General features: G+C 35.8%; 1 protein-coding gene across 2 annotated transcripts in view; it reads left to right on the forward strand.

The window, feature by feature from the left end:
• The window catches only part of NKAIN2 (sodium/potassium transporting ATPase interacting 2), a 529063-nt gene that overhangs the window by 255167 nt on the left and 247125 nt on the right, over positions 1 to 26771 (forward strand). For both annotated transcript variants that reach the window (XM_086876954.1, XM_086876955.1), the window contains exon 3: positions 22140 to 22220. In XM_086876954.1, the coding sequence (XP_086733080.1) occupies positions 22140 to 22220 (81 nt within the window). The remainder of the gene's footprint in view (positions 1 to 22139; positions 22221 to 26771) is intronic.

The raw sequence follows: 26771 nt of genomic DNA on the forward strand, positions 1-26771 counted from the left end.
TTTTACTAGTTTCCACAGTCTTTAGAAAGTATCATGAGTATTGTGACAAGCTACTAAGAATGTTAACAGTAGAAAAAGGTTAGTGTTGATGCTAACACAAGATCTAATTAGAAGTTTTTAATTTCACTTATTCATTAATGTAGTTGAACTACCTGTTCTTTAATTTTCTATGAATAGACAGCTGTGGGGAGTAATGAGATGCTTGCTGAAGTGAACAAAGATATTCAGTCAGACAACTAAGTAATCAATCCTACATACACCTACGTGCACATTTTAACTTTTTATTTATCAGGAAAACACTGGACTTAGCAGGATTACTTGGGTATAAAGATAAGCATGATCATGTTTGGGGAATTGTGGTTATAAATTCTGATCCACAATATGATTGACTGAAAAGAGAATTTCTGCTGGAATTTAATACAGAACTAACACAGAACAGAAAAAGCAACTTCTCTTTTTAAATTAAATCAAATTTAAATGCAAATCTACAGTGTGAGAGGATTTTTTGCCTAATGAGCTTTCTAACCCTCATAAATAGAATGATGACTTTGCATTTCAGATCTATGGAAGAGGTACACTTCAGGTACAGCAGGAATTTTGAAGATATTCTACCAAACCAATATATCTGGTCAATCTTGCCAAAACACTTTTGATAATATTTATGCAATATATCAAAAAATTTACGTTGTTCTCTATGTCTTCCATTTTCTGGATGTATTCCTTTAAATGACCTTAATAATCATGAAACTTCAGAACTGAGAGACAAAGCAATCCAGTGATTATAATCTTGTACATTTGAGTATTAGCTGAAGTTGAAAGCAAATCCTACATTCATGTGGAATATTCTTGGTTCAATGTATTGATTGTTCACATAAGTAAAGCAGCTTTGCTTTCATGTGAGCTCTGAAACAGCCTGAACAACAGAACCAGGTACTATCTTCACCAAATCTAGAGAGGAACAAAGTATTACTGTTTAGTATCCAGTAGCCAATGGATTAAAAAATTGTTTTATATGATGTTGGAGTCAAACTTTAAGTATGTAGAATATATTTACAAAAATACCTTTTGCTTAATTGGGAAGTAAAAAAAATCCAGCTTAAAAGTTTTGTTTCCATGCATTTACAATTTTGAAAAGGCATTTCTGAGCAGTATCACCTATTTATGCGAGTAATAAATTATATGTTCTATGGGAAATTGCAGACTAATTTCACACCTTTTAGTTTAACTAAGCTTTCTTGTCAGAATGCTGGGATTTGAATTATCACACAGCAAATGCATGGTCTGTAAAGTTGCTCCTGTAAATATCATTATTAATCACTTTTGTTGCAGTAAATTCTAAGAGCTAACCAGGAAGGTGCTCTGTTGTGCTTAACAGGGTATAAATACAGCAATGGTGGGATAAGATAGTAACTTGGAGAGAGAAGTTAAAAGTGAGAGAACATAGCAACCACAGAGACAAAGGCAAGAGCAAACCCAAAAAGGGAAACACCTGTGTTTTATGGCAGGCATATACCAAGCTGACATTTTGCAAGGGATCCCCCGTTTAGATCCTAACACCTAATGACCATGCACTAGGTGAGACTGGACTTTTGTTATGGTTTCCCATGACTGTCAAATTCCCAGAAGACTCTGGAAGTTGGAGCATCACCCCATGCACACTCTCAGCATGCTGAAAGATGCTGCTGGAACTGAAAAGCATTGACATGTAGAGGCTCAGCAGAGGGGATTCTAGTCATAACTGCAGCAAGGTCTCAGACTCTGATGTTCCCTGTCTGGCTTCTTTCTGTGATTGTAAAGGCAGGAGAGTCCCTCTGAAGTTTTACCTCATTTGCCTGGAGAACAGAGAGGGATCACTGTGACTCTGTCCAGTGTCTGCTGTTTGAAGCCTGCTGGGGTACAATTATTATGGAAGAGTTTATTGATTATCTTAAAAATAAGAGCTTGCAGATAAGCGTCTTTACAGCTTTGTCTCCTTTTCTAACAAGATGACATGTTAGATGCCATACACATTATTAAATGTCTAGCCTGTATCAGATACAGGATGTCACAAAGAGATGACACAGTTATCACAGGCCAGCAGACACGAGGATTTTAAATCTTTGTCTGGATTATAGACCTGGTGTAAATACATGGGAAGCTATTGCTTTCACTGGAACTTAACTGAATGTACTAGCTAAGAATTTGTTGTTAAGGGCTAAAACTAATGCTGATAAGAAGGGGTATTTTCCCCATGGTAAATGAGAAGAAATAGCAACACCACCACCAAATAAGCAACTTAACTGTAGGAGTACTTGTATTAAAGCCTGAAAATAACCAGAATCTATTTTGTCAAGACCTTCCTCCCGTTCAAAAATCTCATGATATTGCAGGTGCAGAATTTAGTTCAGGACTTGCTCTTTATTTTTGTAATATGAATTTAATTATCATGGAAAGAGGTTACTTGATAGAATTAAAAATTAAGTCATGTTTTGGGGTTTTTTTGTATACTCTGAACAGCCATGAGCATACTGTAATTGACATCTCTGTTAGCATCTGCATTATAACCTGACAGGTAGCTCATCCTAGGCCAATAGGTGGAACAGTGGATTAGTTCCAATAGTAATGTATGTAAATTTTCCCTGACAGAATATTTCAAACTTTGGCCTGTCTGCCACATATAATCTGATCAGAAAAGGTATTTCTACAACACTCGATACAGTAGTTTCTAAGTGCTTCACAAATATTTCACATTATCAGCATTCTAAAACTGAGAAAATGAGGTCATATTTCTGAAAAGTAAATATATAGATATAAGCATAGCATGTTTCTTCCAGCATAATCTGCTGCTTTAGGAAGTTTTTAAATATATATATTTTTTCTTTGTTTTTGCTTTTTTTCTCTTTGCTTCTTCTTATTCTATTGTTCTTATAGAGGAGGTTTCATAACATCATTGCAAACACTGGTAAGGGAATTAAGTTTTGATATGTAGTGTCTGTTGGACTGAATTTAATAAAACAAAACCCAAAAGTTCATTCTTCAGTAGTATAATATTTAACATTGCATTTTGTTTCACCAGATATCTCATACTTAGTGATGTTCCTTACTTAAGTTCCAATGATTCCAATGGACTTTTGTTGAATGCTTGAAGTTAATAATTTATGTTCATATGTACTTTCAAATGAGTATTAAATTTATCATTCTAGTTTAAAGCATTAGATAACAAAAAAGTGTAAACAATCTTTGCCCATGAAATAGATATTACCTGATGATGACCCCAGAATTCTTTAATTTATTGCTGTTAACTGAAGTTGTTTGATCCTGTCACAGAAGAGAAATGGTTAAGAAATCTTTCATTTGTCCTCTTTAAATCTATATAGCTTTGGACCTACATTTAGGATCCAGTGTGAAATTCCTGAGCATGCTGTGTAAATGTTTCCAGTGCTTGCTTAATATTTTTCCACTTTTCTTATCACATAGAAAAGTGTATTGTTAAATTTTGCACTGTGTGGAGCTTGCTAAAGGGGAAACACAAATGAACATGGCATGCACACAGGAAGAGTGTAAACACTAGTAAATAGGTTCCACAGTATGGGTCCAGTATGGGTCATTAAGAAATGAGAACTTTGCAGAAAAGTCACAGTAAATTGCAGAGTTGTGTCTCTGATTTTTAGCTCTTGAAACCAGTGAACTGTGAGTCAGGTTTTACCATTAACGCATTTGGGTGGCAAAAGGGAAAATACTGGGTGACAATAAGCAAGACTGAAAGAAAATAAACAAGAAAAAGTGAATGCTTTTGTGGGTGGTGAGAAACACAAGGGTTCTTCTATGAAGGTAGAAACCATTGTCATAGATACAGAGAGAGCAGCTTGTGGAACTAGTTAAAATGTCCATGGAAAGTTAGCCAATATATGACAATATTGCCAAAAGTGAAAGGAAATGGGATAAAAGTGCTGGGGAAAAATCCTGACATGGTGAACTTCACAGTCTATGGCTATAAAGTTTTGCTTTCAAGGATAAATATAGCAGGTATTGCATCCTCTGATTTCCATGAATTTGTGAAGTCATGATTTTGCTTACAGCTGTATACTCTAGGGACAGAGCATACGGCTCAGGACCTGAACAAGTGTTGCAGTTGAAATAACAGCAAACATTTCGTTTCTGTTCAAAAATTCTTTCAGATCAATAACCTTTGCTGTCTTTAGAAAAGGCTTGAAGAATTTCTGCCAGGAATCATAATGACACTGAGGTTGTTGTTTGGTTGCTTGCTTTTACTTTCTTTGTAATTTATGGTGTCTCTTCAAAAATATAGCAACATTTTTTTTCTGGTTCCTGTACTTGAAAATGAGTCAATAAAGCCATCGAAGTTTCTCATATTCTTTGTCACAAAGAAACAGAAGTTTAAATATAAAACTGTAGGCTTTTAGGGGACGTGATTGTTGGGGGTTTTTTGTAAGGAAATTGCAAGAATAAAATAAGAAGGCATCGTTATGGGAATAAAAAAAATAAAAATGAAAATATGTAGTTACTAAGACAGGAAAAACATTGAAGACTGCTTACCTGATCTTTCTTAGGATAGCAACACAAAGCAGGAAATGTCATACTGCTGGGAAATTTATAAATATGCCAGAAGCAACTGACAAGTGTAAAATTATTCTTGGAGTACAGCAAAGCTACAAACAAACTAAAAAATATTTCAACAGCATGTCTGACAACAGAATAAAAAAATTAAAGACCAGTTGTAAACTCAGTGTTGGAAAGAAATGGTGTTAGGCTGATATTTGAATGTTACTGTCTGCACAGGTGATGTTTGGAGTCCTTGCTCTTTATATTTGCACAGTTTTCATCACATCATTTACAATGAAACTGAACTAAAGCAAAAATATCCTTATAAATAACAATGGGCTAGGAGCTTTGTGTGTATTTTTTTTTTTTAATCACATTAATGGAAAGGAGGATAGCACTGTAATGAAACAGCATTTATTAATTTATTGATTGATTGATTGATTGATTGATTTAAAATCAAGGCTGATTTTCATAAAACAGTTATTTAATATCTGTTAATCTACAGAAATGCCACAACCCTTGTGATGTTTCAAAATATAGCTATGTGCCTAATAGTCTTGTGTCTTCCAGTTGTGAAACTAAATGAATCTATTCTAACAATTGTAAGTATTGTCTTAGAATTAATATAAAATAAGAAAATTAGCCATAATTTTATACTTTACCTACCCAGTTTCTTAATTGCATCCATTTCTTAATTTCTTTCTAACACATAGAAAACAAAGGTAGCAAACTAATCATATAAAAAAAAATTAATTTGCTGGACAATATTTTGTCTTTTTCCACTGAATTCCTGCAAGTTCTTTATTGCTACATTTGATCCACAAGGTTGGGTGTCAAAAAACATATGGAAAGGAGCTTGCCACACCACACAGATCTTCTCACTTGATCTGTCATATCAGTGATTTATACATGCTGGCTACATATCATTTTGAGGAATAATTCTTAACACTGCAATTCATGCCAGAACCAAGAATTTAGGGGACTAACGTTTCTTTAAGTCAGAGATTCAGGACTTTTCTCTGTTTAGGTAGATGTTCTCATATCTTTCTTCCATCAATAAAAATGTTGCACTGAAGGCTTTTAAGGCCTAATTTCTGCAGGTTTATATATATAGCAGTCTTTTATTTTCCACAGCAAAATAAGATATTAAGACAGAAATCCCTGCTGAATGATAACAATTGTACAGACCAGTACTCTTTTCACTGAAAGTTAGAGGATCACACCTGCAACCTGCACTTGACACCTTCTCTAAGACTTGCCATCAATTAATTTGAATGTCCTACAAGTATATCCCATGGGATAACTTTAAAAATATTCACTTCACTGCTTCCTAATAGGCGTTCAGCAGGCAAAATCCTCAACACACTAAGAGCAGTGCTGAGGAAAATAGGGAATGTAAGTTAGAATTTGAGGCTACACAGCATTTTTGCTCAAAAATGAGTGCCATGGGATTGTCACCACAACAATAGCTTCTCACTTAAACTGGGAGTAGACAAGGTGGCCACAGAATTAATTCAGCCAAAGACACTGCAAGTGTGGGATCTTGGCAGAGTGCCAGGGTGCACATGCACCTCCAGGCAAGTGCAGTCTGAGGCTGGGTGAGAGAAGAAAGTATTTAGTAATGGGAAAGGACATAAATTTCTAGGTATTTCCCTCTTTCTAGGTCTGCATCTGCTAAAAACTCAGTTAGTACAATGAGCATTTATGTAAGTCCCCAGATGAGTCCATATTTCTTTTGCTCAGCCAAGACTTTCTGATTCCTTTGACCAATTCTGTCTGGTAGGGGAGAGTTTTCTAATTTTATAACTAGATGTATGTGAAAAGTCTGTGGTTGTTCTAGACTTACATTTTTTCATTTTAATGCCAAACTGCTTTGCAGTTGATTTCACTGTTTTTCTGTTGGGAGGGTGGTCCTGCAGCTGAGATTGCAAACATAACCTAATTGTTCTTTTATCTTTCTTGCCATTTCATTAGTGTTCTGGGACAGAATCCAACTACCATGGAAGTTTTCTTAATCCTTTTGGTCTAATTACTTGCTGATCACTGCTGACCTGATAATGGTGCTCTGACAATCCTATTTTTCTTTTTTTTTTCTTTCTTTTTACCACGTGGAGTTTTAGAGCTTTATACTTATCTTTCTGGCTTTTGTTCCCAAGTGCTTACGTGAGACACACATCCTACCTACATTTTAAAATATTCTTTTTCTTCTGACAGTAAAACTATACTTTTTATGCTTTTGTTGTTTAAAATGTGACCATACTTTCCAATAACCTCTTGTGGTATATTTGAACATTATCTTATTTACTTAACCTTTTACTTGCTTCTTTCTGAGACTTTATATCTCTTTGCAGTATTAATACTTCTATCTTCCTTACCCTCTTTGCTTTGGAAGTTCTCCTGTTTGTTCTCTGTATTACTAATACTATGGGATACATTTAAAGTAGAAAGGACAGCAAAGGAATATTTAAAAATGTGAAGAGATGAACAAAAAAAAGCAGCAAGATTTGGGCAACTTATTGAAATTTCTTGTAGAAGAAAGACAGCAGATCTTTTCTATGTGCTCTTTCTCTTAAGTATCATCAATGAATGGGGATGTATTACCGAAGTCCCAGCAGTGCATTTACTCAACATGTGAAGTTTTAAACTAGGATGGGGGAAAAGAAATTACTATATCTATTTAATGATTTCCAGAGTGATAGTCAGGTTTTGTAATAAGTGTTTATTAGCAGTTTCCATTACAGAACCTTGATATTTAACCACCTTTATGAACAGGCTATATTTAAACCCTTTAAACTAAATTTTTGCCCAAATCTATTTATTATTTTACTGTCAAAACAACTCAGCCTTTTTGATCATATAGATCGATGGAACTAAAAACAAACAAACAAAAGCAAAATCAAGAAGGGGTTTTTTTGGGGGGTTTTGACAGCTGTTACATAAATATGTTCTAAGACTTCCTTCTTGCAAAGTCAATGTGACATTTGACATAGAAAGAAGGAGGGAAGAGATGCCTCAGGGCATCATTTCAGGTTGTCCCTTGTCCTCATTGCAAATTCATCTAGATTTGTTAGAATGGGCAGGGATATCAAGTCAGGGGATGGCAACAAACTCTAGGCAAGAGAGGCAGAATGCAGCCATCCACCCTGCAACTGAGCCACAGTGCTGCTTTGCTCTGGCTGAACAAAGGGATGAACCCTGGGGGCTCCTCAGGCTCTTACTCAATCCATGTCTCTCCTGGCTCAGGCAACTGGCACCTTTGTAGAAGGGAGAACAAAGAAGACCTTCACACCAGTGGTGTGGCAGGAAGCCATCATTCAGTGTGGGGAGAGAGGGGAGGGCAGAGCACAGAAGCCTGTAGTCCATATAATTGTGTGTGGTAGGGTGTTGCCTTCTGTCATTTTGTTGCCTGGATTGGCACAGTTTTGTTTTAAGAGGCTGAGAGTCTCTAATGGCTCACACATTGATCAACATCTCTGTGTAACAGTGGTTTGGGGTTTCTTTTTGTTTTCAATGTGTCCTTTAAACAATATAGAAGTATTTATACCTATGTATTAACAGAAGACTCATCTGGGAGCTATTATCAACTCATGTGGAAGACACTGCTCATCACACATTATTAACTGTGGCTACTTGACTGCATAACACCCACTATCCATAGTGCCAGTGCAGCTGAGAAAATGCTTACACCTACACTTTTTCAAGCACAGGAGCAAGAGTCTATTAAAGCTGCAAATGGAGCATCCAAGACTGAGAAACTTCTAAAACTGACACTACCTCTGTGACCTTTATTTAGCCACCTGTGTTTTTGAATTATGCTGCAGTCTTTAATTGTGTGATCAAAGTGAGCATCTCCTTATTAGTGCACAACATGGTTTTCTGGCACTGGTAATGAATAACGTGGTTGCCTTCAGCATCCCAGACTCATTTGTGGCAGAAACGTCTCATCTCTAACATGGGACTAATAACTATTATCCCGCCCAGGCAGTGCTTTAGGAAGGTATTCCATGCTTAAGATACACTCAGAAGCTACAGTAAGTCATCTAGCCTAAGAAAATCCAACAAACAGGTGAATTTGCATGATATTCAAAAAATAAAGCACAAATATGGACTGGGTGATGAAGGCAAAAATAAGTGTTGAACAGCAATATCCAGTGAACCCCTACTGTGATACATGAAAAAAAAATTGGATGTTGATGTAAATTATCACGGGTAACTTTTCATTCTTTTCTAAATTTTTCAAGACTTTACTTAAACTTGCCTTTGGATGCTTTGAAACACCTTTTTTCCTCTTTATTTTTATCTTTGCATGGAATATATTTTTGTGCTTGGACAGAAATACACTTTTGAAATATGCAAACAATCAGGCCAGCAGAATAATCAAATTTAATTCAAGCATGAAAGATAAGCCTGAACTTTAGCTTGCACAGATACAAGATTTTTCAATAGTCACAAAATTATCTTGTTGATTTTCAAACAGCAGCAATTAAAAAATGACATTTTCCTACTGGTTGTTTCAGTACTCATTACCACGTACCTGATGAAGTATGCACTCTTTCTGGCACTTTGAAATTAAATTGGAGAGCAGGAGAAACCCGTTCAATTTTCATTATATCTTCCAGAATTTGGAATACTTCAGTCTGGTCGCTTAAAAAAGCCAATGCTTTTCCAAGCACATTTATCAGTTTGTCATGCTGTTTTCTCCTGTCATAAAACTGTCATCACAGACTCTCCGATGTGGCAGTGCTGGGGGCACTGGCAAAGCTCCTTGGCTCAGCCATGCTCAGATTTTGCGTGGCAAGTTGGGTTGCTCCAGTGAAAGTCACATGGCTCTTTTGCCTCAATGTGCAGGCTACCATGCCTTTCATTGCTAATGTCATCGAATGCCATCTTGACATCTGGATACATTCCCAACCCATTTGAAGTATCAGCTGTTTATTCCTTCACTGCTGACCTTTCTTACCTTCTTACAGTTTTTTTCAACTATCATCCTTTCAACAACCTGCTATTTTTACTTTTACTGAAAAGTGCTGGGAAAGGATCTATGTAGCAGTGAGTGTTTATCAAAATAATGTGTATGCTTTTCCATCTGAGCTGTGCATAGGTCATAATGCCAAGAAAGATATGTAAGAATCAAAGAATCGAAAGAAAAGCTGGGTTGGGAAAAAGCCCTGAATCATTTTACCAAATATCCCTACAAAAGGGAAACAAAGTTCTGTAATCTGATGTTTCAAGGCAGCTTATGGACCCGCAGTCACATTGTTAGTTTTCTTGACTATATTTGCTGTGTTTCCTAATGTTCTAACATCAGAAATCATGCTGCAATTGATTTTATTTATGTTACGTGACAAGTTCGTATGCATCTTGTACACTGAAAGTCAGTTTAATTCCCTCATCATGTATTTCTCAATAATTTTTTTAAAGACTTGTTTAATTTAAAGCTTAAATAATCTTAGATTCCAGTTTGCTGAGTTATAAGTGTTATAAAAAGAATATGAGGTCCAGCCTTAGATTGAAATAATATCTATTCTGAGCAATGGTCCTGAAAACAAAACCAACAAATGATGTTTAAATTTCTGTCAGAATTTTGTGCCATATCTTTAGGACAAACTAGGCTTATTTTTCCATCTCAGCTCTATGGTTTCATATAATAATTTGTTTACTTTCTTCTCAATCTAATCCAATTCCATTTACAAAGCTATCTTGGTTTCAAATTTTGTAAAATGGGGTGAGTACGTATTTTTGCTTTATTTTTTTTCCTTTGAATTAGGGGCATATGGTGCACAATACTTTATCTATACTTCTAACCTGCCCTACTCTCATTTCATTTCATAGCGGCTTTGTTCATCAGTGTCTTATCTGCTTTTATTCTGTTTCACTCCCAGTACCATATTTTTCTTTGTAAAAGAGATACAAAAATGGTGATGGCAAGACACATTTTCAGTGAGTGAAAAAAAAAAAAAAAGAAAAAAAAGCACAAAGACATAGTCTATTAGTATCTCAGCTCTAGCAGTTCTTCCTACAAAAGAAATGGCACTTTTGTGGCTGTGCAGGCTACCCATGTAAAACCTTTTTTTGGCACCTCTGTGTACTGGAATCGTCCAACTAGCTGATAAGCAGGCACCATGCCACCGAAGCAGATGGGCATAGCTGTAGAGAGCCAAAAGACAATGTATGTGCATCAAGTGTGGATGTTGGTGGCAGGCTTCCCAGTCAGTGATGTCTTAACGATTAAATGTCTCGAGTTTTTTGCATCTGTAGTTACAGAGATGCCAGCCTTAGTGCTGAATGGTGTTTGAAATTTTCTTCTGCTTTGTTTATAAATTATAGGGATTTTTTTGTGAATGCTTGACGGGGAAGATACTTGGAATAAGAAGGTTAGCAGTAAAGGAAATAATAGCAATAACTTTTTCCAGTCCTAAACAGCTGCATATTCTCACCCAAAACTAAGCAAAATAAAAATTCCAGAAGGTGAAAGCATTTTTCAGGACATTTGAGATATTCAGAGGAGAGAAGCAACAGGTACTTAAGAGAAAGAAAATCAAATACAATCAGAGATATACATTTACCATAATATTACCAATAAAAGGATTTGGAGCTGACGCCATGAAAGAAAGCCTCTCAAAGGCATGAATAAAGAACATTATGCTATTCTTTGATCATATCACATTTAGGGAAATAGAATTTGGCCAGTCTATGTATATTAAGAGGGCTGGACTAAACATTATCTGATTTAATCTCTGGTTTCTTCTCAGAACTGCAAAAACCTAGGGCATGGAATATTTTTAGCTAATCTGTTTTTGATGCAAGTTGAAAGAGAAGGGAAAGGCAGTTTCCCTAATATCATCTAAGAGAAGAACTTTCTTTGTTTCCTGAGTAATACAGAGCAAATTTGCACACAGTCAGGTATAAATCTCCTTGAGAAAGGCCCTAATTAATCCAATGAGCAAACAAAGTGTAAAGTGTTTTGGTGAATTGAGAAAAATCAGAGATTGATTTATTGATAAAGAAAATGCTTTTAAAATAGTACTTCCTTTGAGTATACACAGTCTGGTTTCAGCACAAAATGATTTTTTTTAGGCAAACACCATTCTAAATCTCCCTGAAGAAACTAGAAAATTAAGTCCCTTTTGTATTTTATCCTCTTTTTGAAAGTGATGTTTGTCTATCTACATTCATTGTTAAAGCTTCAGATTACTCTTTCATTTAATTCAATACCTTCAGGATTGAAAAAGACTGAAAAAAACCCATGTTGTATTAAAACATACTGATCTTGCCAAATCAAGCAGTCTTGCCCATCAGATTTACTAGAAGGGAATTGGAAGAGTATTCTTTGTCTTCTCTCCCTTTGTTGTTGCTCATTAGACTCACTCCGAGAGTCCGTCCCATGGAGGTAGGTGCAGTGATGCTTTTGCAGGTATGCACCCCCTACACAAGGAAAATGTGTCTGATCCTGCACTCCCCACACAGTTCCATGAGGCTAGGTTTTGTGCCTCCAGAACCTGACTCCATCCCCTCCAACTCTCTTAACTTCTGAACAAAATTCAGTCTGGCTCCACTGTATGGCTGGCTGTAAACACTCTGCAGATCCGGTTTCTGTGTGTTACCACCAAGGAATGGGAAGTGACCTTTGCCATTGACTGGTACTCTCAAGGCAGCTACCAACCTCCCAAAAGAGAGTTGCCAGCCAGTGACTTTAAAGGCCTATGCACTCCATTCTGCAATTCTGAAACACAAAGTCTCCTAGTATCTTAGACACATCCCAATATTTTTTTATGAAATTTCAGAGTGGTCTAAGGAATTTCGTTAAAATTGTGCTGTAATAAACAGTTTGGAGAGTGGCAAGAAAAAAATTGATGGTCCTTATTTACTTTTCCTGTGGTAAATCTTTAGTTACAATTATATCTCCTTTGGAATATAAACACTGAAGATCGCACTCAAAGCTCTGTGGACTCAACCACCAGGCTCCCCAGGACTTTGTCTGTTAAGGCATTAAGCCAAAGAAAACTGAAGGAAGAAAACAATACCTGGAAAGCTGAATAAAAGCATTTCAATTTATCAAAAAGATATTATTATAAATGGCTTAGGTTTAGTTTTAGCAAGAATTTTGGTATATTCTCTGAGGGAGATGGATTCCCTTTATAAATAGTTGTAGTTGGCACTCAAATACTGAGGCATCAATAAAAGCATCTAAATAAATGTCAGTAAACTTCTGTTCCTAGCAACAGTAGCTATTGATTTTATTTTTTGCACTCTGTTAAAAATGAACATTGAAAGAATTCTGATTGTCCTGATTTGTATTTTTAATAGAGAATTAAAATGGGAACAGCTGCTAAACGTTCCATTAAAATAAACTGTTCAATGACTGAATTATAATCAAGATTTTTCTTTTTGCATGTTTCTGAAAAGCCCAGAGACACCAAGGAAACAGCCAATACATGTCTAGCTCCATCAATTGCTAACGTCTGAAGCAAATTACAGCTTCCCACTTTTCCAGTGAGAAACCTATCTGGCTAGAGTGAGAATATGTGTCTTATGTTTATTTTAACGGACAAGAACACCTTTCTTTCCTTACTACATGTTGTCCAGTTCAAACTGGAGAAAGTATTCTTACTGAGGGCTGGCCACTCAGCAGAACAGGCAGATTCCTCCCAGGAGTGCCTCAGGCTGTAAAGGGCCTGGAGAAGTGGTGCCCAGCTGGTGAGCTGGTTTACTTTGGGTGGAATGCAGGCATGTGGCAAGGTGGGCACAGCACAGAGCCCACATGGAGGAGCACTGCTGCCCTGCAGAGGGGCTGGACCATCAGCGTGGCCTCTTGAACTGGCACCATCAGCAGAGCCTCTTAGCAGAGTGGTCCCTGGACTGGGCAATGGCAAGTGGCAACCTCATTTCTTGGCAAGGCAGCATTCACGTATTCTGCAGAAAAGAAATTACATAATCCTCTTGAGCACGTTTTCAAACATTTCTTAACAATTGAGGCAGACTTGTATGTTCAAAACCATTCTGGCACCTATCACTTTCATGCTAAATTTGTGGAATTTATTTTTTTTTTTTTTTCCTATTTTGCAATGTGGTGATTCCATAGTAGTATTTGCTTTTAGAGGAAGCCTTCAATAAAGCAGTTTATAGTATCCTATGATCTTGTTTATGTTTCTTGTTTATTGGTAATTAATTGGTAAAATGTTCTCGGAAGCTACAAGTGGAACTTTACCACAACAATTCCTGCAATTTTCTACTAAAATTTGTTTTATAAAAATATACATAACTATTGGAAGTAGTTTGGATTCCTGTGAATACAATTTCTGCACTGGTAACTATGTAATACCTCTGAGGAAATCCAGGTCTTGAAATGCTTAGTATTTTAGGAGTATTCTAGAAGGTACAGTTTGAAAAAATTCTTTCAAAATATTTCTAGCCCTGTAATTGAGGAACCAAATGACAAAGTCACGTCATTTTGGTTTCTATTTTTTTTTTTTTCCCTATGCCAAGTTTGATATAAATTTAACAGCTGATTAGAACTGGTCAAAAAATAATGTCATTTCAAAGCCATTATTTCAAGTTTTTTATATCTCAAACAGCATTGATTTCTACTGCTAGAAGCTCTTGAGGTAGATCCTGGTAGATTAATGTTGGAATTGAAGTAGAAAGGTTAAAAAAGGTTCAAAACAGTTCTACTTTAAGGCTGACTATTGTGTAACCAGCTCAAGTCATGTCTTGAAATATAGAGCTATATCAAGAATTCTGTTATAAAGAAAGCCTTTTGATTTATATTTAAATGAGAACTATCATTTTCCTGTTACTTACATTTAATTAGTGATTTCTAAATTGAGAGACTTTATAATCTGTTCTACAAACAGAAGAATACTGAAAAAGTATGGAAATAACATAAGAAGAAAAATATCAGTCCATCTGTGAATGTATGTATGTATACTCGTGTCTGCAGCTGGTTGGATATGTACTGTGTTGCAGTACAATGAGTATTCAGATATTTGAAGTTACTGCTTGCTGATCAATGTTTCACAGCAAAGATGTGATCAAAGATATACAGGAAATGAAAGATGAGTGAAGCCAAACCAATTAAATTTCTACAGCTATGTCAAAAGATAAAATAAATATGTCCAGTTAAAATTTTTTCCTTACCTTACTTTCTTTACACATAGAATACACTTTTGTTAAAAAGCTCAAGAATTGTAACATATTGATTCAGAAGAAACCTAAATCCCTGCCAAACCTCCCCCAAAAACAAAACAAACAAGCAAGCAAAAAACAAAAACAAAACCAACAACAACAACAAAAAATTGCCCTAACCAAGACAAGAAGAAAATATTTGAGATGAAAGGAAGAAAAATTCTTTGCTCCCCTTTTGGATGAAGAATGGCAGAAATACTGTCCTTTTAAGGAAAACTTTTTTAAAAGTACCTATTCAATTCCAGAGTACTTTCAGCTGAGGATCCAGACTATTTGTAATTCCCTATTGAAACACAGTAGATTTACTGAACAGTGCTACAGTGAAACTAAGTTCTTCTACATTTTGGGCATTCACCCTTACAGGATGATATTGAAAGAAATTATTATTATTATTGGTAAGAATAGAGTGACTACACTGAGAAAATGTTATAGATCTTCCTTAGGAAGGCTGCATGAATGGGCTGATACATCTCCAGTGTTGTTCATGGTTTCCTGAAATGGAAGTTTGTCATTTATTGTTGTGGGTTTTATCTTCTGTGGTATAGTTAGACACCGATTTAGAAGCTGTAATGCAATACCAAAAAACACTTTTCTCAATCTTTTACACTAAAATATAAAGAGCTGTGAATCCAAGAAACAGGAAATGAACAAATGAATGATTCAAGATTAAGCATTAGTGGGCCATCAGGAAGTGCAGGATATAAGCAACAGTAGTTCTCAGAACATGTCTCTTCAACAGCCCATCAGTGATATTTTATCCCAGTGATGCTTAAATTACTTTGGTCTTGTTTATGTGGGGGTAAAAAGGAGTATATATATCTGCATAGTGTAGTGTTACTATCTTATTCTTTGTCCCCAGTATAAGATTTTTAATGGGCTCTGTGACACTGAGAATTTTGCCTTTAAGAAGTTAGGCTTTCCAGACAGCAAGAGTAGAGTGATCTGTGTCAGACACTGGGAAATGAACCGAGCCCTGAAAGTGCCTTTCCTCTGAATTGAGTGTAATGGGAATCTAGATGCTGCTCAGAGGAGGACATCTGCATTGCAGACATCTAAATGTGGGCAGATGGATACTACTCTGACAGTAATGCGCTCCCTGGAAATTCAACTTATTTTATGTAAAAGGAGTTGAAGCCATGTCTTCAAAACAAAACGCAAATCTCTGTTGTGCTTTCTGTTCCCAGCATAATTCTGTCACAAAGAAGATGGAACAAAACAGGAACAGCCAAAAGAAAGAAGTCCAGTGAGTCCTACTCAAGCTAGAACTCCCTGGCTATGAGTAGATTGAGGGCTGACTGCAGCCCTGATATGATTATCAATGTACTGGGCTCTGGGCTGTACCTTTATCCACCTGACAAGAAGATGCCTCAAATTTCCTCCTGTCTTTTATGCTTATTAATTCTTCTCATGCACATCAAAAAAATAGAGTTAATAAATAATATAAAATCAGGGCTTATAACTGAGTTCAAGGAGCTTGAAGGTTTATACATAGCCATGGGGTGTATGGAAGCCTCTGGAAAGAAATTTTAAGCAGCATTTGTTCTATGTCTGCAAGCACTGATTGCCCAAAAGGAAGGAAAAAACCATTCCAACAGCAATTTTCTGTTTGGTAGTGACCATTTCTGATGCACATGACAGTTCAGCATCTTCCAGTCAGGCTTGGCAGAGGACACTAATGACTAAAGTGTAATGACAAGGATATAAAATATCAGTCAGATTTTTATCTGAGCGAACAAAGGAAAAGAGAAAAAATACATAAATGTGTGACTAATGAAAGACTGAAGAGTGAAGGAATCACAATGCCAATTGGTTAAAGAATTCCCTGATAAACACTAGCAGAAAACTAGACTGTCATTGCAATTTGAGAGAGAAAACTACAGCAACTCAAAATGGATGCTACGGAATCAATTCATATTTTCTTAGAAACAGATGCTCATAAGGGTGGACAGTGCTCTGATACTATAGCCATGATTAAAAATAAATGAAAAAGAAATAAAACCTAGCAAGAAATATCTAAGTCTTAATGAAAGGAAGAATTCAGCCAAGCAAAACTAGTGCAAACTGCATGCTGTGACAACCAACAAGCAATGAAAAAAAAATCAGAGGATTATGTCATTCTGCAAGAGCTTCCCAGTACATTCAGGAAAGTCAATGAACATTAATTGAAATTGAACTGGTTGCACAAAATCTTCTGCTGCTAGGAATATTATTTGTTGTCAAGACTACTGGTTTTGGCCCTGAGCTCTTTTCCAGTGAGGCCTATAGATAACTGCTGGTCAGGGAAGACTTTCATCTGAATCATTAAAAGCAGAGCATGGCTGCTCTTTGTGTTAGGTTCCTGAGAGCAGCAGTTTGGCCTGAAACATCTGGTCCTCATGCATTCAGTCACTGAATCTCTGCTGGGTGAGAATTTGACTTCAGATTCCTCTTTGGAGTCAGGAGCTGTTTTCTGATCCTGTTCTGCACTGGAAGCTTCCCATGGATGTGTGGCTCCTGCTGGGTTCTAGAATTGGATTCTCCACCATGTTGTGCTGCCCATATTCTCAACAGCTCTCCAGGAAAAACCTCAGGCAATGGGAATGGGAAGGAAACAACAAAATGCACAGAGCAGATGAAATCAGAGATGATGCCTACAAAGCAGCCACATGAAGTCCCACTGTAGACTGATGTCTTTTCTGCTTCAGATGGACTTCTCACAGGGGAATCTAGGTGATTCTATCAGTTCCCAGCATATGGAAACAAGAGGCAGAGCTAGTATATTGATGCCAAGTATTGAGAATTCCACTTTTTATCATATTTGATGGGGAAAATATAGGTTTGAAATTTGTATTTCTATGTGATATATCTTTATAGATTGAGTAAATTAGGGGAAAATAATTTTAGAAACAAAGATAATTATATTCTGGACAGTTCTTACTGCATTACTGGAAAGAGATGCTCTTCCTAGACATGCTGGGGCTCAAGGTAATCTTTGAACAACTCAATTACTGTCGTCCAGATAGCATAAACAATCACATATTTAATCACTGTGGTAAATGTAGTAATTATAATTTTAGAAATTACTTCAGTTTCTTTTTTCTGGATGTAGCACAGAAGGGTCTTGGGGAATATTTTCAGATTTGGAAGAATCTGAAACTAATGTAATGTACATTTCTAAAAAGAAAATAAGTAGCAAATCATTAATCATAAGAACAATTAAATTGCTTTGAATTGCACAATGTAGGTCTCGGACCATGTATCCCTCAGACAAATGTGTTGGTAAGTGACTCACAAATCAGAAAAGAATTTGAGAGCAAGAGAAATTCCATGTAAAGTTCTGTGGGAAAAAAAAAAAATGCTTTAATTTAAAATACTCAGAGATATCAGAGTTTCTGACTATTTATGCTTGAAAGGTATGGGACATACTTCTCCTCCAGGCAAAATGTGACAAGAATTGTAGATGTGACCTCTGCTGACCATGTTTATATCAAAAGCAGTTGTGGCCTACATGAACCTTTGCTTCTTGTTCTCTTGTGATCATTTTTCCACTTGGCTTAATTATTAAGTCAAGTGTTTTAATTTCTTTGACCTCCAGTTTCCCTGTTAGTAAATTTTAGATAATGTGACTTAGCCAACTTTGGCAGAAGTGTGAAGAGAAATGTACAGGTTCTAAATACTGGTACAAGTATTTTAATATCTCAGTTTTCCATTCCCCAAGAAAAAAAACATCCTATATTCATTTGTGATGATTCATAGTGAATCATAGTATCAATAAACCATAACATACTTAATTCTTCTCAAAATTATTTGCAGAGAGTTATAAATTCATGTTTACTATTCAAGTATTCAGCCTTAACCTTCTAGTTATACCTCTTTCCAATGTGAATCTCCATAAAAATAATAAACTTCATTGTCATTGCTGTGGCCCTTCTTAGTATCTCCTGCTTGGTCAAGTGTGTATTCATCAAAGTTCTTGTCTTGCTGTTATGTGACTGCTGTAGCATTGTGATGGCTTCTGTCAGATCATATCAGCTGTCTTGAACTCCCACATATGAGAAAAAAAATACAGCTGTAGCCCTTTGAAGAACTCTTATAAAATATGCTTCTAATTAGATACATGTGATAGAGTGTCAGAGGGATTTGTTCACTGTCACAGACCTTTGGTGCTGAATTTCAACAGTTTGATGAAGCACATAGAAAACAAGAGGCATTTATGACTGCTTGAGATAAAATGCAGAGATAAGAGATGTGCTACATCTGAAGCCTCTGAAATAAGAAGCAATGGGAAGCAGAAACATCCTTGTATTTCAAGACAACTAAACTGAGTGTTTATCTACAGAATTCAAGCAACAAGTACTTATTACAACATTTCAAAAGGAAGAAGTTTAAAACATACTTTAAAAAGACATTTTTAGCCTTACCTGTAATCCAAAAAGAGATTCTTGTTAAAAGAGTGTGTCTAAACGGCAGATAAACGCACTAGTTTTTTGATGATAAACTTGGCAGTGAAAAAGAAAAGTTTGGTTTTTTCATGTAATAAGGTTCTCTGCTGGCACAAACAGTTTCAAAGTTCCTTGCAATGTTCTGTTGAATGTCCTGTGCATGTTGAGCTCTTTAATCAGTTGTTGCATGCTGTCCTGTGAACAGCTGACCTAATGAAACCCGGTTTCCAGTGTCTCTCTTTCCCGCATTTTTCCCCCTTCATGTTGATTGATAAATGCTGTTCTTGTAAGTCTTTCTCCGTACAAGGACTCAATAGTGTCTATTCCCATTTGTACAGCCATTTTCCTGAAACTTTTGTGGATAAAGTATCTTCAAATCTGCTTGTATTATTTTCTCCAATTTGCTTAAAATTGTTCTGGAGCACAAAATAATTTGAAGGCAACAGAAACTGCACATTTTTTATTTTTGAGAAACCATTCCAAATGCAGTATCTAGAATTTTCACTATAAGAAATCCAGTTATCTTCATGTGTCAGAAGGAGTGTTTTTATTATCTATATGAGAATATGTAGCATTACAGTGTTACAATATTTGACAAAAACCAACAAGTTAGAATGCTGCAAATTTGGTTAACAAAGCTAAATTAAGAATATTGAATCTAAATTAATGTTTTCTTCTGTTGTTTTGTAGTTATAAAGCTCCATGTTACATGTGAAGAGGGGTATAGTGTGAGAAAGTTATAGGAAAATAAAATGCTTAATATGTTTAAGGTCTCAAAGTTTTACTTTAAAAAAAGTGTCAAGATTCTCCAACTGAACTCAGTGTCCATTTTCCAAAGTTTTATTAGCAGTCTGCATTCAAAGTGTAGATGTGGATTATCTGGGCCATCTCTAGAGATATTCTGACCTCAACTGGAAAAATCCCTGCAAAACTTGATCCATGCTGGTTGTGCTTTGAGCAGAGGTTGGACCAGGTGACCTCCAGACAGTTCTTCTGACCTAAATAAATCTGTCATCTGTGACCAGAAAGAGCTGACCTATAAAGTATATGTAGTCAGTATGCTTTAAATACATGAAAATACCTCTGTATAAAGCAATTCAAGCATTTGTAGCTATATTAGCTTCCATTAAATCAAAAACTATTTTAATTATAACTTTTAAAAATCTGAACATGGTCCAGCTAAGCTAGGCTGGATGGAAAATATTTTGTTATTTTATAAAAATAAAAAATTAGAACAGGTCTAAATTTTGGTCATATTGGATATAGTCTCACTTTAGATCCTGGGAAATGGCAGAATTGTTTTATTTTCACAGTGTCTAGATAAGGTTGAAAATGGCATGTTGAATAATAAACAGTGTGATGCAAGAGAGATGCAAAAAGAATCCTGCACATGTTGTTACTGAATGAAGGGAAAGAGATTTTCATTCATGACAAACAATAGTTTTTCATGTAATTTTGGTATGGAATGGATACGATACACTCCAAAATATAGTCTGCTTATTTGGAATATGAACAACATGGAGGTGTGCAGAAAATACACCTTCTGGATTTGTAAAAGCATCTATCAAAATAATCAATGTTGTTTGGAGGAAAGGCCACGAGACATGAAGAGTAAGTCTGTAAATACTTGTGAGGAGTGGGGTGGTAGTATAAAAGGAGAAAGCAGCTCTCAGCTATAACAGGTAGGGAATATTGTCCTATTGCTGTCGTATTTCACATGTACACAAGGCCTTGCAGAATGAAATAAACAAACGTGGAATTGAATTGTGAACTAGAGGATGGCTGCAACAGCCATCAGAAAAATGTTTGAAGATCTTGGAGTTTATTAGATGATGGAATATTTGTCAGGGGAAGTTCTTAAATGCAAACATTAGATAAGAGTAGCAACAGTAGGTCAAACTTTATTATACAGAATCCTCCAGCATTACAGCAGGGGAATGTACTTTCCCATCCTAGCACATAAGGTCTTGTGAATATAAAACAGAAGCAGAAAAGTGGACAGAAAGAGAGAAAAAATGCATTCCATTACTCCCATCAGATACATGAATAAGACATTTGACAACTACCAATGAACAGATATTGCTTAAATATTAGCACTTCTCCTGTACACTCTAAAACAAAATGAAAAAGTATTAAAATAAAATTTAAAAACCCCAAAGAATCTGTCAGTCTGCCTCTTGAAGGTGTTGAATAATTATGAACTGTGCTTTGGAAGGTCACAAAATAAATGGATAGAGGCAAGAATCATGAATACATTCCCCCATATTTTGTAGAAATAATTCAGAAATAGAGAGAGAGATAGAGAGATAGAGAGATAGAGAGATAGAGAGATAGATAGAGAGATAGAGAGATAGAGAGATAGAGAGATAGAGAGATAGAGAGATAGATAGATAGATAGATAGATAGATAGATAGATAGATAGATAGATAGAGAGATAGATAGATAGATAGATAGATAGATAGATAGATAGATAGATAGATAGATAGACAGATAGATAGATTTTCTTCAAGTTATATATATGCTTGGTCTATCGAGACGAAATCTGAAGTGTTGAAAAAATCCAGTGCTAGTTCAATTAGGCTGTTATTTAGTAGGTTATATTTGAATGATGAGTTCTGCATTTCTAATACAATTAATACAATAATATAACAACTACTAATAATAACTAGTATAATTGGTATTACATGCCTCTCTATTGTAGCATTACCCATTTGAACATAAAGGAAGATATACAGATTAGTCTCAAATTCAAGTGTCAGATTTATCAACTGTTTCCTGAGATGCAGGTGTTCTGGTGTGACTAAGTACTCACTAGGTCGCTCAACACTGTGGCAGGGAAAGGAAAGGATTTATTTATGATTCTCTTTTATGTGTAACATTTTTATTCATAGGCACCATACTTGTTTTTTTCTTGGATTGAGCTAAGGAACTAAGTTTAACTCAGTTGAGAGTGGAATTGTTAATTCTGTGTTTCTCTCTTCCTCCCTACAGTATGCTGTCTGGCTGGTCCTTTGGGTTACATGGAATGTGTTTGTTATCTGCTTCTATTTGGAGGCTGGAGACCTTTCAAAGGTAATTTACCACTGGATACATTTAAGTCATCAACTCTTCGTTGACATGCCCCAGACTGTGCTGTTTTACTCATTCTTTCAGTGTTACCTAAATGAGTGCTGTAGTTTGTTGAAAATTTGGAGTATTCTGGATAGGTTAGAAGCTTTTAAACTAGGCAGTAATGAGCATATGCATTCTGATGCCCACAACAATAATTGTATATATTCTTTAAAAGAAAATTACCTCTTTTTGTCCCCCTCAGTAGTCCTGCAATGCAAATTTCACCCGTGTGAGAGAAGTTAATTAATGATTTCATGAATACAAAACATTGCCACCAGAGGGGCAAATAAATATTTATCATACCTTTTAGCTTGCTGTTACTTAGCTGCATTCCTTTCAGGGATCTTGTACATGATACAATAGTTTTAAAATAAGGGTTCTTTCATTAAATTAAGATGTAAACTGAGGTACCAGAACAGATTGCCGTTTGGCTTCATCAGGTTTTTTTAGGTTTGTGCTTCTGGTAGGATTGTTTTCCTTCAACACTTGTACACAGTAAAATCCACAGGAAAAAAAGATATTTTCCTAAGAGCAACATATTTATGGAGTTTTATTGACAGTGTGAGCAGTTGGTAGTGGCCTCAAACCAACACTCCTACTTTCTAAGGTGTTCCCCAGAAAGCTGGCAATTTATGACATAAAAGACAAGCAGTGGCAATACTTTTTTTTTCAGAATAATATGCTTCAATTGAGTCTAGGTATTGCTGAATTATGCTCACAGTGCTATGAAGTGACCATCAAGGAGAATCCCTAGTGTCAAACACATCACATTCTTTTCTTGACTCAGATTTTAATTTTTGTACCTGATTATAGGGAGTTTAGTCCAACTGTAAATTACAGATGTAATCCTGTGATCCTTTGTGAGTTACTGATACCTTATTATGCAGAAGGTTAAACACAATTATAGGGAGAATAAATGAGGCATAGATTCTTCCTTGCCTGTTGTTTCTTTCAAATTACCCCCAAAGTACAAAAGCTACTAGAGACAAGGTATTTCATCCCCATGTATTCTCTTTCTTCAAAAGATGCTGACTTCAAAAGGATCAGAATTTCATTTCCTGAGGGTGTAAAGTAATTTTCTGCAGGTAAAACATTACACTTTCCTGATTTTATACTTTTAGGCAGGCCCAATCTCATTAAAAGCTTGGCAAAAACACAGCAAATAAAAGAACCTGCATGTATTATCTTTTATTTGGTCAAAATTCTTTGTTGCCAGGAGAACTAACATATATAAGAAACCCAGCACCTGTTGTACATTTATATTCAACCCAATCCACCCTCTTTCCACCTGCTTGTTTCAGCCACCTGCATTCCTAAACTTGTAAATGTTGGGATGCTTATCTTGCCGAGGGAAGTGAATGGGGGTGGGAATAAACGGAGAAAGGAGAAGTAGTTGCTTGAGCACTGGGTATAAAAACAGCATAAGAACACTAGTAAGTGCTAGTTGGAATAAAAATGGCCCACAAACAGTATTTAAACCTTTAAATCATTTCTTTCTGAAGTCTAGAAGTTGTCATCTGGAATGTTTCCCAAACAACCATAGGGTTCAGGTCTATATTTGAATGCAGTTTAATCTTTTATTTGGTCTCTAGAGGTATTATTTGCTTCAGTGATATGATCTGCCTTGAAATACCCAGTAGAGTGTATTCTTTCCACTTCAATTGGCTTTCAGAGCACCAGAGCTGGTAAAGAGAGGGAGAAAAGGAAAAGTTCAGAGAAAAATTAATTTGAAAAAAAAGGTGGAGATCAACTCATTATCTACAAAAGATCTAATTCACATGTGGGGCATCATTCTCCTCTTGTTTTCAACTCAAATGGTACAGCAAGACCTCCCCACGAGGAAAATATTCTAAAAGATGTAGTGCTTGGAAATATACATAAAATGCAAAGATACCCAACTGTTCAGGTTGATATAACATACCCTTCCATTCTAGATCTGTCAGAGGCTCTGCCTGCTTTACAGATGTAGGTATCTTACAGAATAGATCATTTCAAGTGTAATGTTTCTCAGGCATATTCATAAATCTTGCAGTGAATCTTCTTTAATATTTATATTTTCATCTGGGAATAGCTGCAGTTTTAAGTCTGTGATGATAAACCTGGGTATTTTCTTTGTTTGGGATGGTATGTAGAACCTGGAGAAAAGGTCTGTGTCTGAACTTGTTCTAAATAGAGAATAAAAAGCAACCTTTAGGCAAGTACCAGAGGGTTGCCTCTGAGGTTGTAAACCATGAAAAAGGATCCTGTGCAGCATGGTTTTAAGAATTGATAGGATAAAATTACAGCCTAATAATAGTTCAGGTGGGCATAGTTTATTTTTATATATATTATTTATAGCTTGCTACCAAATAAAATAAAAATAAGGCAGGTTTTTTTTCCAAAGTTTTGAGAAAGCTTTTATTCTATGTGTACAACAATTTTTCCATCATCACCTGCTGAGACAATGGAGAGGACATATTTCAATTATTAATATACTTATTTTACTTGTGGGGGTGGAGGTCATGACATTTTTGCAGCTTCTCTTTATTATACTGAAACAGGCCTGTAAAGACTCAGAAATTTTTGGAACAATGAGATGCTATCTCATTGTTCCAAAAGGAACAATGAAAGAGACTGAGGAGATTCAAGGACTATTTGTGAACATCTGTGTAAATCTGTTTGCATTGTACACCTTTACAATAATAGATATCTTGTGGAAAATAGTGTCACACCAAGTATTTTCTGTCCTTGAGGCACAGTTATCTTTGCTGAAACTCTATCACAGCAAGAGGGATTATTTATGGCTTTGTAAGAAAGGTTTGTAACAAAGAGGAAGTACAATCACTGGTTCTTAGCCTTGATTTTTGCATGGATCTGTGAACAAACGCCTAGAAAACCCACTCCTCAGAATTACTTTTCAGTATTATTTTTCAGTATTATTTTTCAAAAATATTTAATTAGCCTGTGTGTTGTTTTGCTTGCTGGTGACTGCCATACTCTCTATAAGTAGGACTTTAAGGTGTCAGGATAGGTAATATTTATTTTGGCCTGTGGCTAAGCAAATGTAGCACATGAAAAGCATTACCTCTTATCTTGAATGAGGCACATCTGAAGTACACTAGTGAAACAAAAAAAGGGAAAACATAATAGAAAGCATTTCTGAGAAAACGTAACATTCCTGTGATTTTTTTAAAACCCAGTAAAGTACACAAGGAAATAGATTCAGCTATCTCAGAACAACAACAGAAAATACTCATGTGATTAATAACAGCAGTCTTAATTCAAGGCATTTGAAAGCTTCCCTTAATGATGTCTAATGATACCACAAGCAGAAAATAAGCAGAATAAGCACTATCACACTCCCGTTTTCAGTTTTGAAATGAGTAAACATTTTTTGCTGAACTAAACCCTTTCCTGAAGTTGTGCTGGTCCCATTGCAAGTGTGGGAGTGGAGATGCTGTTGCTGTCATTTTCTGGAACTCAACGCAAAGGCTGGTTTGGGGTGTGGAACAAGGGGGTGCAGATGGGCCCCAGGGTCCAAGGCAGCCCTTGCTGCACAGGGTCCCATCCTTGAGTCAGTACTTCTGGTTCTCCTTGCATATAACTCTATTTGTATTGCCAGATCCAAGAGTTCTCTCACTGTCACCTGGCTGAGCTCTGGAATCACTTTACTGTAGTGCCCAGAGTAGTATGTGAATATGTCCAAGAACACACTTCTGAAAAACTGTCAAAATTGACTTAGTTTCTATTTTTTGTGGCATTATTGATGTCTTCCTTATTTAAACCTAACAACATACAAAATTTGCATTTACTATATTAAATCATTAGGTTGTACTTATATATTTTTGAAACAAAAATTACATGTTTCAAAGTCAAACACCCCGGTCTCAAGAAATGCCAGAATTAAGATTGCTTGACTAAGCATGATCTAGCTCTCTTGTACATTCATTTTTACAAACTTTTAAATATGAAATCACAACTGTATGTTTTTCTTTAATCTCTCTACCACATAGCCTATTTCAGAGATGAAGTTCTGGCAGTTGAGTGAGGGCACCATACTACTCCATGTAGTGCAGCAGTCAGAAAAAGCTTAGTAACAAATACAAATGTAAATACTGTACTTCAGTTCTGATCTGAAAACATGTAGAATAAGAATATGAAAGGTTAGGTACAGAACTCTGGCACCTAAGATCTCTGAGCACAGAAAAAGTGATATTGTGTACACAGATCACTAAGTGTAGTCAAACTGTGGTTCCTCATTATTCATTCTACAGGTTTGAGCAACTGTTCTTAATAAAAAATTAAAAAAAAAAAAAAAAGTTTCTATTTGCATTCAAATCATGTTACTTCCTTTCCTATATTGCCCTGTATTGCAACAGGGAGAACATGAAAGAATAAGATTAAAAAACACACTTATTTAAAATTGAAATTGTTAAATATGATACAAAGAACTGAATTTGCTGTACTTATTAAAATGTAAACTAAAGGAAAATATGTAATCATGGTTTTTTTCCACCAGAAGTTTTAAGGAGA

The sequence above is a fragment of the Cyanistes caeruleus genome, chromosome 2 (assembly GCF_971803275.1).
Source record: "Cyanistes caeruleus chromosome 2, bCyaCae1.hap1.1, whole genome shotgun sequence".
NCBI lineage: Eukaryota > Metazoa > Chordata > Aves > Passeriformes > Paridae > Cyanistes > Cyanistes caeruleus.